This window comes from Oryx dammah, unplaced genomic scaffold (genome assembly GCF_014754425.2).
Source record: "Oryx dammah isolate SB20612 unplaced genomic scaffold, SCBI_Odam_1.1 HiC_scaffold_26, whole genome shotgun sequence".
NCBI classification, from domain to species: Eukaryota; Metazoa; Chordata; class Mammalia; order Artiodactyla; family Bovidae; genus Oryx; species Oryx dammah.
The window spans coordinates 41,324,184-41,336,282 of NW_024070210.1; the positions used below are offsets into that span (position 1 = coordinate 41,324,184).

A 12,099-nucleotide genomic window follows, 5' to 3' on the forward strand; every position below is an offset into this window, starting at 1 on the left:
TATGGCAGAAAGTGAAGAACGAAGGAGCCTCCTGATGAAAGTGAAAGAGGAGAATGAAAAAGTTGGCTTCAAGCTCAACATTCAGAAAACGAAGATCATGGCATCTTGTCCCATCACTTCATGGGAAATAGATGGGGAAATAGTGGAAACACTGGCTGACTTTATTTTGGGGAGCTCCAAAATCACTGCAGATGGTGACTGCAGCCATGAAACTAAAAGACACTTACTCCTTGGAAGGAAAGTTATGACCAACCTAGACAGCGTACTAAAAAGCAGAGACATTACTTTGTCAACAAAGGTCCATCTAGTCAAGGCTATGGTTTTTCCAGTAGTCATGTATGGATGTGAGTGTTGGACTATAAAAAGCTGATCACAGAAGAATTGATGCTTTTGAATTGTGGTGTTGGAGAAGACTCTTGAGAGTCCCTTGGACTGCAAGGAGATCCAACCAGTCCATCCTAAAGACCAGTACTGTGTATTCATTGGAAGGACTGATGTTGAAGCTGAAACTCCAATACTTTGACCACCTGATGCAAAGAGCTGACTCATTTGAAAGGACCCTGATGCTGGGAAAGATTGAAGGCAGGAGGAGAAGAGGACGACAGAGGATGAGATGGTTGGATGGCATCACTGACTTAATGGACATGAGTTTGGGTAAACTTCAGGAGTTGGTGATGGACAGGAAGGCCTGGTGTGCTGCAGTTGACGGGGTGACAAAGAGTCGGACACGACTGAGCAACTAAACTGAACTACACACTATACAATAAGCTATTATAGAGAGAAATTAGGAAAACAACCTCATTTACAATAACGTCGTAAAGAAAAAGATACTTAAGAATAAATTTAACCAAGGAAGTGAAAGATCTGTACACTGAAAACTATGACATTGATGAAAAACAACTGAAGACATCAACAAATGGAAAGAAATTCGGAATAATATTTTTTAAATGTCCATACTACCCAAAGCAATCTACAAATTCAACAGAATCCTTTATCAAAATTTCAATGGGATTTTTTTCACACAAATCCCCCAAATTTGTACAGAACCACAAAAGATCTCAAATAACCAAAGCAATCTTGTGAAAGATGGATAAAGCTGAAGGCATCCTGTGTTCTGATTTCAAACTATATTACAAAGCTGGAAGATCCCCTGGAGATGGGAATGGCAACCCACTCCAGTATTCATGCCTGGAGAATCCCATGAACAGAAGAGCCTGAGAGTCCATGGGGTCACAGAGAGTCAAACACAACTGAGCAACTAACACCAACAACGTAGTAGTCAAAATAGTGTGGTATTGGCATAAAAATAGACACATAGATCAACGGGACAAAACAGAGAGACAAGAAATAAATCTGTACATACAGGGTCAATTAATTTCCAACGAAAGAGCCAAAAACACACAACAGGGACAGGATAGTTTCTTCAATAAATGGCGCAGGAAAACTAGACAACCACATGCAAAAGAATCAAACTGGATGCCTACCTTGTACCACTCACAATAATCAACTCAAAATGGATTAGAGATTTTTGCACCTAGTTTTATGTCCCTGGATATGTTCCAGTGTCTCCTAGTTCATACTCTATGATAACTTGAATAGAATTTGTATCCTACTATTGTGTGAAAATTATATAAACCTTAATTATGTTGAATTGGTTCATGGTGCTTTTCAGGCCTATCATATCCTTCTACTTTTCTGTATATTCATTCTGTTAATTTTTGAGAGTTTGATATTGAAACTCCAATTAAAAATTTTAATTTATGTACTTTAAAAATTGTAATATATAGTGGAACCATACGGAACTTTGTTCTATATTTTCCAAATCTCCTATAAATGTGTCATCATACTTTCATAATTTAAAAAGTAAAAAAGAAAGAGAAAAAAATGGATTAAATACTTGAACATAAAACCTGAGACCATAAAACTCTGAGAAGAAAACAAGGGGTAAGCTCCTTGACATCAATCTTGGCAATGGTGTTTGGATTTGACACCAAAAACAAGGCAACAAAAGCGAAAACAAACAAGCGGAACTACTTCAGACCAAAAGTCTGCACAGTAAAGGAAACCATCAAAGAAAAGGCAACCTACAAAATGAAAAAAATATTTGCAAATCATCTATCTGATGAATTAATATCCAAAATATATGAACACATGCACCTCAACATCAAAAAATAAACAATCTGATTTAAAAATGGGTAGAGAAACTGAATAGACATCTTTCCAAAGAAAACACAAAAATGGCCAACAGGTACATGTAAAGGTGCTCAACACCACTAATCGCTAAGAATATGCAAATCAAAACTGCAATGAAGTATCACCTCACTCTGGTTAGAATGGCTATCATCAAAAAGACAAGAGATAAGTGTTGATGAGAGAAGAGAACCCTTGTGCACTGTTGGTGCGAATGCATGTAAACTGATGCAGCCATGTGGAAAATAGTATGGAGGTTCTTCAAAAACAATTTTTTTAAAAAAACTGCCATATGATCTAGCAATTCTACTTTTTAGTATATATCTGAAGGAAATGAAATCATTATCTCAAAGAGATATCTATATCCCCATGTGCACTGCAGCATTATTTACAATATCCAAGACATGGAAATAATCCTAAGTATTCCACTGGCAGATGAACAGATGAAGTAAATACACAGTGGGACATTATTCAGCCATAAAAAAGAAGGAAGTCTTGCCAACTGCAACAAGCGTAGACCTCGAAGGCATTATGCTAAATGAAATAACACAGAGAAAGACAGACACTATGTGATCTGACTTATATGTGAAATCCCAAAAAACAGAACTCACAGAAACAGAAAACAGATTGATGACTGCCAGAAGCAGAGAGTGAGGGATGGGGGAAATGGTAAAAAAGGTGTTATCTTACAGTATGTAAGACAAAGGAAAAACTACATGTCTATAAAGATACATTACAAAGCCACAGTAATTCATACATAGTAATCAATATACTGGTAAACAATAAGTGGGCCAATATAAAAAGCAGAATAAAGGCCCTGAAAGAGATTCCCATATATAGGAGGAATCTAGTAAAATGGAGAGTGGCATTAGAAAAAGAGAAGATTGTTAGTTAACGTAGTTTGGAAAATTAGATCACCTACATAAAATTAAGCTAGATCCCTATGTCTCATAGAAAATATAAAGTTTAGGTGAAATAAATAATTTATTTGGAAATAAAACTACAAAGGCAGTAGAAGAAAACATAGTACAAGCTAGATAAAGAGGAGAAATTTTAAAAAGAATAGAAGGAAGATATAATAAAGATAAAAATGGAAGTCAATGAAACAGAAAACAAAAAATTAAATAAAACCTGATTCCTTTGGAAAGAACAATTAAATTAATAAATCTCAAAACTGATCAAGAAAAAAGAACACAGAAATTACAAATAACAGGAAAGAGAGAAGGCATCCTTCAGGCAATAAAAGGACAGTGAAGGAGTATTATGAGAAATTTCATGTGGAATTGACTTTAAATGGACACAGTGAAATCCTACTAAGTTTTTAAGGCAGTTACATTGCAAAAGAAATCATAGTCCCTTTTAGCATATGGCTCTTTGCCCTCTAAAGCAAACTCCAATCTCTCAAGTCCACATCAACAGGAAATAAGCAGCACAAGTGGTGAAACCCCAAGAAAGGCACTTTATCCCCTATCTTTATCCCACATCTACTTCAGATGGACATGCGAAGGATGCTAGCAGCAACAACTCAGATGACAGTGGACATGGAGATTCTTTCTGTAATGCTGAGCCAGTCCACGCAAATCTACTTCTCAACTTCTAGCTCAGGGAGTCTTCACAGTCACTGCCTGGCAGGATTTGGTAATCACTACGGACCAGCGATTTACCGCCTGAGCTCCCAGGACTCTGTCTGCAATGCAGGAGACCCAGGCTCGATCCCTGGGCTGGGAAGATCCCCTGGAAAAGGGCTTGGCAACCTACTCTAGTATTCTTGCCTGGAGAATCCCATGGACAGAGCAATTTGGTGGGCTACAGGTCCAGAGGGTCACAAAGAACTGGACATGACTGAAGCGACCTTTTTTTTTTTTTTTTTAATGGACTGCTGTGTGTTTTATTTGCTTCCCTTCTGGGAATGTGGATTTTTATTGCAGCTATTCTTATTTCTCTTATTCCTTAATTTTGGATGTGGAAGGGGGCAGACAACTTGGCAAATAGGATCCCCATCCAGTCTTGACTGAGAGGACTTCACCATCACCCACATGTCACAGACTTTAGGCAGGATATTGTAATTACTTGCTGTACTTGCAAGGTCAAATGTTCTATGTGAAAATAAGAGAGTGGCAAAAAGGTGTGCTGTGGCAGGGACAGTTAATTGTGTATCAATATTTATTCTCCCTTTCATTACATTATGGAATTTCTTATTTTTTAGCTGAGCACATGGCCACCCAGCTAGAGTAACATAAAGCTAGGTATGGGCCCATGTCTAAGTTCTGCCAATGGCAGGTTAAGAACAAATGATGTCTGCCACTTCTGGGTCATGTCCTTCTTTACTTCCCACTGGTTGAGTACAGATGTGATGGTGAGAGTCTGAGCTCTTAGACTAAAGATAGAGGAACTTAGACCAAAGCGAAGTTCTTAGACTAGAGATGAAAGCCAGTGTCCAGATTGGCAAAGCTGTTCTACAAGTCCACTACCATCTATCTTTGGGGCCAGTGGGTAAAATAAATAAACTTCAGTCCTTTTTACACTATAGGATTTAAGGGTGGTTTTTTCTTATGGCAGCCAAGACTGAAAATAATAAAAAATAAACAGTTTCAGTACGGAATGATTTCCTTCTGCCTTGTTTGATCAGAATAAAGATTATGTCAGAGCTTTTCCAACAGCAGTATGACAGGATGAATTGAGGAGCCCTGAAGGCATTTTTAAGATATAATAGGTTCTTGTCTCTGATTTGTTTTTGGTTTGTTTTAGTGAACTAATTAGTAACTAATCTGGGCAAGGAAGACTAAGTATGCCTAAAGAAGCTAAAGAGAAAGGAAGGAAGGAAAGAAACAGTGGGAAACATTATAGCGGAAATGTTAAAAGGTGTATTTAAGTCATTCTGCACAAAATTATGTATGAAGTTATCCTTACTCCATCGTACTGTGGTGGTGGTTTAGTCGCTAATTCATGTCCAACTCTTGTGACCCCATGAACTGCAGCCTGCCAGGCTCCTCTGTCCATGGGATTTTCCAGGCAAGAATACTGGAGTGGATTGCCATTTACTTCTCCAGGGGCTCTTCCCAATCCAGGGATTGAACTCAGGTTTCCTGTACTGTGGGCAGATTCTTTATCAACTGAGCTACCAAGAAAGGCCCACTCCGTCTTACTAGATTTTCTTAAATCAACATTATTTACACTTTGGGAGTTAAATTTTTTTTTTTTTTTTTTTTTTGGAGAGAGTGATGATACACTGAAATTAACTTCAAGAAGGTAGCAAGAAGGCCAGGAGGGCTATGGTATATTAAATTCTCAACGGAAATAAAGAGTGAGAGAGGACCAGAGACCTAAATTATTAAACATGTTGCCACAAAGGTAGGGAGAGGGAGAAAGGATGAAAAAGAGAAACGGACTGGAATCAATGACAACACATTTTGACATTACAATTTTGGACGGAACAAACCTTATTTACTTTCAACTAATGATAGGAATGTTGTTATGGATTAATTTTGCCTTTCAAAGTATTGAACTGCCTATGAAAAAGGCCAAGTTTCTTTACTTGAGCTGTAAATGACGGAATATCCCAGATCACCTAATTTGGACCACTCACTAAATGTATTTTCTGATAAAACACTGAGTGTATGCTCGTATAAAGTTACTTTCAAAACCTTAGGTCCAGAAACTTTTTTCAAAACACTGTCCCTCTAATGAGACTTCCCTGGTGGTGCAGTGGGTTAAGCCTCTACCCTTCCAATGCAGGGGGCATGGGTTTGATCCCTGGTCGGGGAAGTTCCACATGCCATGGGTTGTGGACAAAAATAAGAACACTGTCCCTCTAATATGTGTTACATTATCCACACAGGCTACTCAACATTAAACAGTTAAATTCACTGCAGAAAGCTGAACTCATTGCATATCCCATCATTCATGGCACAAGATGTCCTCTGTGGTGGACATGGAGATGCACTACCCAGATCCTCCTTCAAGGAAGGACCAAGTACCCCAAGTACCCCAGATCCCTTCAGGGTCTCCCTCAGCTACAGAGAGCTGTTTGCCCAGTGGCCTGCCCTCCCTCATGGCCCCACAGCTAAAGACTGAGATAAGTGGGGCTAAAAGGCCCTGCCCTTGGGCCCTGCATGAAGCAACACTGATGGGCTTCCATCCTCTCTCCACGGTCAGCTGAGGTTTTGTCAGGCCTACCTGGTTGCTCCACCTCTCCCTCTGCCCAAGCCTGCTTTCTTCCCCTCCATTCCTGTACTGATCACAATAAAGATCCTGCATGTCCAGCTCCATCTCAGAGTCTGCTTCCAGAGAACCCAAATGGGTTCTTTCACTGCCAAGAGTGATCCTGGAAAACTTGCAAGAAGATAGCTCACTTGCCACCTGGATGGTAATGAAAACCTGTCTCATTCTAGAGAGTTAAGGTGGTCTAGTGAAGCCCAGCCTTAGCAAAATTTCCTTTTAAATTCCATTCTGTTATTGCAGCCACATTAGGTGAAAAGTTACCCTTGGCAGTCTAGAGCTACTTCCTGGGCTAGTGAAAGAACTTTCTCAGTGACTGGTTCTTCATCTTTAGAGTGAGCCAAATTTGACACCAAGTTAATCTCTGAGTCCAATAAGCTTCAGTTTTATGAAAAGCATTCTTTTTTAATTTTTCAGCTGCTTATAGGCTTTTGACTTGTTTTGCTTTTATTTATTTATGCTCCTCTTTATAGACTTATCCCTGGAAGCAATCTGGCAGGAAAATGATGTTTGTCTTACTGTATTTAACTCATAGTACACAGTTGAAGAAAGATGTCATCTTATTTTAGCGCTATACAGATGACTTACTAAAGGTTTTTGCAATGAATAAAATTAACATCATCACTAAACAGAACTGAAATAGAGGCCATTGTTCCTCATGCAAACAAACATGATCTCTTGGCTTTGACAATCCTTCCCTCAGGAAAAGCACAGAGCAGAAAGCAAAAATTGGGAGTTGATTCAAAGTGTTTGAAAACATGATTCAAAATCAAAGTTCTCAAACATTGAAATCCATAACATCTTTACAAAGTTCTAACCTATATTATTAACCCAAAGTCACTGGAAACAGCATCCTCCACGGTGGGCTCCATGGGCTCATCCTCACAATTTCCTTTTGAAATTTCCCCTTTAGCCAGAAATTTCAACATTTTTTTCAAAACCTTCTTGTGAGATTTTGATGGCTGAAACTGTAAAGGCCGGCACCTTATGGTATACTGAGGACAACATGTTTGATTCATGACAGGTTTGTACACATATTTCCCGCTTCTTCGCCATCCTCGGTCTATGAGGTCCTGATAATCCTGCACAGTCATTGAAGGTGCCCACATGCCTCCAAAGGGGAGCTGCAAAGGAATCTTGTGACATCACCAGGTGGTCAACATCAAAATCAGATCGATTTTATTCTATGCAGTCAAAGATGAAGAAGCTCTATACAGTCAACAAAAACAAGACCAGGAGCTGACTGTGGCTCAGATCATGAACTCCTTATTACCAAATTCAGGCTCAAATTGAAGAAAGTAGGGAAAACCGCTAGACCATTCAGGTATGACCTAAATCTAATCCCTTATGATTATACAGTGGAAGTGAGAAATAGATTTAAGGGCCTAGATCTGATAGAGTGCCTGATGAACTATGGAATGAAGTTCGTGACACTGTACAGGACACAGGGATCAAGACCATCCCCATGGAAAAGAAATGCAAAAAAGCAAAATGGCTGTCTGGGAAGGCCTTACAAATAGCTGTGAAGAGAAGAGAGGTGAAAAGCAAAGGAGAAAAGGAAAGATATAGGCATCTAAATGCAGAGTTCCAAAGAATAGCAAGAGATAAGAAAGCCTTCTTCAGGGATCAATGCAAAGAAATAGAGGAAAACAACAGATTGGGAAAGACTAGAGATCTCTTCAAGAAAATTAGAGATACCAAGGGAACATTTCATGCAAAGATGGGCTCGATAAAGGACAGAAATGGTATGGACCCAATAGAAGCAGAAGATATTAAGAAGAGGTGGCAAGAATACACAGAAGAACTGTACAAAAAAGATCTTCATGACCCAGATAGTCATGATGATGTGATCACTAATCTAGAACCAGACATCTTGGAATGTGAAGTCAAGTGGGCCTTAGAAAGCATCACTATGAACAAAGCTAGTGGAGGTGATGGAATTCCAACTGAGCTGTTTCAAATCCTGAAAGATGGTGCTGTGAAAGTGCTGCACTCAATATGCCAGCAAATTTGGAAAACTCAGCAGTGGCCACAGGACTGGAAAAGGTCAGTTTTCATTCCAATCCCAAAGAAAGGCAATGCCAAAGAATGCTCAAACTACCGCACAATTGCACTCATCTCACATGCTAGTAAAGTAATGCTCAAAATTCTCCAAGCCAGGCTTCAGCAATACATGAACCGTGAACTCCCTGACGTTCAAGCTGGTTTTAGAAAAGGCAGAAGAACCAGAGATCAAATTGCCAACATCTGCTGGATCATGGAAAAAGCAAGAGAGTTCCAGAAAAACATCTATTTCTGCTTTATTGACTATGTCAAAGCCTTTGACTGTGTGGATCACAATAAACTGTGGACAATTCTGAAAGAGATGGCAATACCAGACCACCTGACCTGCCTCTTGAGAAATCTGTATGCAGGTCAGGAAGCAACAGTTAGAACTGGACATGGAACAACAGACTGGTTCCAAATGGAAAAGGAGTACATCAAGGCTGTATATTGTCACTCTGCTTATTGAACTTCTATGCAGAGTACATCATGAGAAACGCTGGACTGGAAGAAACACAAGCTGGAATCAAGATTGCCGGGAGAAATATCAATAACCTCAGATATGCAGATGACACCACCCTTATGGCAGAAAGTGAAGAGGAGCTAAAAAGCCTCTTGATGAAAGTGAAAGAGGAGAGCAAAAAAGTTGACCTAAAGCTCAACATTCAGAAAACGAAGATCATGGCATCTTGTCCCATCACTTCATGGGAAATAGATGGGGAAACAGTGGAAACAGTGTCAGACTTTATTTTTGGGGGCTCCAGAATCACTGCAGATGGTGATTGCAGCCATGAAATTAAAAGACGCTTACTCCTGGGAAGAAAAGTTATGACCAACCTAGATAGCATATTCAAAAGCAGAGACATTACTTTGCCGACTAAGGTCCGTCTAGTCAAGGCTATGGTTTTTCCTGTGGTCATGTATGGATGTGAGAGTTGGACTGTGAAGAAGGCTGAGTGCCGAAGAATTGATACTTTTGAACTGTGGTGTTGGAGAAGACTCTTGAGAGTCCCCTGGACTGCAAGGAGATCCAACCAGTACATTCTGAAGGAGATCAACCCTGGGATTTCTTTGGAAGGAATGATGCTAAAGCTGAAACTCCACTACTCTGGCCACCTCATGAGAAGCGTTGACTCACTGGAAAAAAACTCTGATGCTGGGAGAGATTAGGGGCAGGAGGAGAAGGGGATGACTGAGGATGAGATGGCTGGATGGCATCACGGACTCGATGGATGTGAGTCTGAGTGAACTCCGGGAGATGGTGATGAACAGGGAGGTCTGGCGTGCTGCAATTCATGGGGTCGCAGAGAGTCGGACACGACTGAGCGACTGAACTGAACTGAACTGAACTCAACCTTTATTAACTGTGATGAAGGAGGGATTGAGATAACAAAGAATTCTTTTAACTCCCTGAAAAATGAGGCTAAGGAAATAGCATTTTAAAAATGAGAGACAGTGAACTAAATACTGGCACCCAAAAGATATGCTCAAGTCCTGACTCCTGGTACCTGCAAATGCGACCTAATTAGCAAAAGGGGTCCTTGCAGATGTAATGAATTTAAGGATCACCAGATGAGGCCTTCCTGGATTTCTGGCCCACCTATAAGGGAAAGGTGCTGTCCTCTAAGAGAAAGGAAAGGGAGCCTTGAGACATGGGGGTAAGGCCAATGAAGAGTGAAGCAGAGATTAGAGTGGCATGTCTCAAGACAAGGAACATGAAGAACTGCTGGCAGCCACCAGAAGCTAGGAGATGGACATCAAACCAATTCTCCTCCAGAGCCACAGGACAAGCCAAGCCAACCCGGCTGCCATCTTGATTTAGGACTTCTGGCCTCCATCACTGTGACAGAACACATCTCTCTGATTCTAAGACACCCAGTTTAATGGTAATTTGTTACAGCAGCACAGGAAACTAATACAGGCAAAGAGCAGCCACTTACTCTCCTGGTGGCATGGGCTCCCCAGTGGGTGAGGTGAGCTTGGATTTCCAGCAGGGCCAAGTGTGCTTCGAAGAGCCTGTGTATTGATGTAGCAGGGGTCATCGAAAAGATCCCCTCGACAAGAGTGCTTCAACAGTGACGCCTCTCGCTGGGACGGCACCCCTCTCTTGTGTGCATTACCTGTAGTGAGTAAAGATCATTGTATGGGGTTTTTGCTTTGTAAACAATAAATAAAATCATGGCTGAGTCCAGCACTAACAGGAAGGGAAAAGCTACACCCATGCCATGCAAGGAATGAATATTAACCTGGAGATTTGACCTGTAAAAATAAAATAACAACCAGTCTTTGAGGGAAAGCATCCTTTCTTGGCCTCCCTGCCCCTCCCTTCCTGTCCCTCAGCTGACCCTTTGCTTCAACAGCAGACAAACCAGGAAAATGTGAAGGAGAAACAGCCAGGGGGATAGGGGTGGGGGGGACGGGAAGTTGACTGTCCAGCTAACAGCACAAACCCACAAATGACGCTGCTCAGAGTTGTAGCCCTGGAACCAAGAAAACTGCACATACCATATGGAACTTGAATATCTACTATTTATTTAAACAGCTTTTCAAAAGACTCATTACTTAATCTTAAATTATTAACCGTGAGAAGTCTTTCTTCCCTCTTTGCCAAAGTTTGTTTCACCAAGCTCAGCCCTGCACCAGCTGCTACTGTTCATTCTGTCATCTAATGGAAAGAACTCGCCCCTCAGGTTAGCTCCTCCTTTCCCTTACTCCGCTTTCTCCCCTCCGTCCTATTTAATACTTGTGGCCAAAATGATCTTTTTACAACTGAAAATCTGATCCTATTTCTCAGAGGTTTAAAAACATATTCACTGCTTCCCACTGCTCTTGGGATACAACTCAGACTCTTCAACAAGCCAGACCCTGCTCCAGGGCGCCCAACTCCCCTAGCACCCTAGTCCTCCTATTTCTGCCCCTGCTCACATGGCCTTCCTACAAAATAATCCCCACCATAAGGCCATCTTCTATGACATGTCCTTCCCTCTCCTTCTCCATCACCCTCATCCTTAGGTACGGTCAGTTTAAACATGCCTTTCTCAAGAGAGCGTTCTCTGACCTTCTCAGACTAGACTATGTCTCTCTGCTTTCCTCTGAAGCCCGTATCACAAGAGTAATTAACTCTGTTCTGTTATTATAGTTCTTAAAATCTGTACTGCCTCTAGACTGCATGTTCCATGAAGACAGAGACCCTGTCTGTCTTCTTCACAGCTGCAGCCCTTGCCTCTAGCACATGCCTGGCATACACTATGACATCAACAAATAGTTACTGAATGAATGGATAATTGAACCATATTTCACTACCTGATGGCATGAAGTAATCTGTACCACTCTACTGGTCCTGTCCTGCGAATGCCAGGATAGAATGCTCTTGCTTTTCTGTTTAAACAAGTACATTTACAGCTCTGGTCATATGTATACAACATTCCCGTGAGGCTGCACCTGGAGTAGTGACATTAAGACTCCATTGTCTCACTTAAAACAACATCAGTCCTTCCAGCCAAGTAAACCCCTTCAGGGGACCAACTTCACACTGGATTTTGCATCTTAGTGAACAGTGCTATGATTCTTATACACAGGTATGGAAACCTAAGAACACAACAAATAGGAGAAGCCCCGTCAAGACTAAAGCCCTACTACCTGATCCTC

General features: G+C 40.9%; 1 protein-coding gene across 1 annotated transcript in view; it reads right to left on the minus strand.

The window, feature by feature from the left end:
- Positions 1-12,099, minus strand: part of SHC4 (SHC adaptor protein 4) — a 133,839-nt gene that overhangs the window by 7,568 nt on the left and 114,172 nt on the right. Inside the window, exon 10 of the mRNA XM_040226474.1 lies at positions 10,392-10,571. Within this exon, the coding sequence (XP_040082408.1) occupies positions 10,392-10,571 (180 nt within the window). The remainder of the gene's footprint in view (positions 1-10,391; positions 10,572-12,099) is intronic.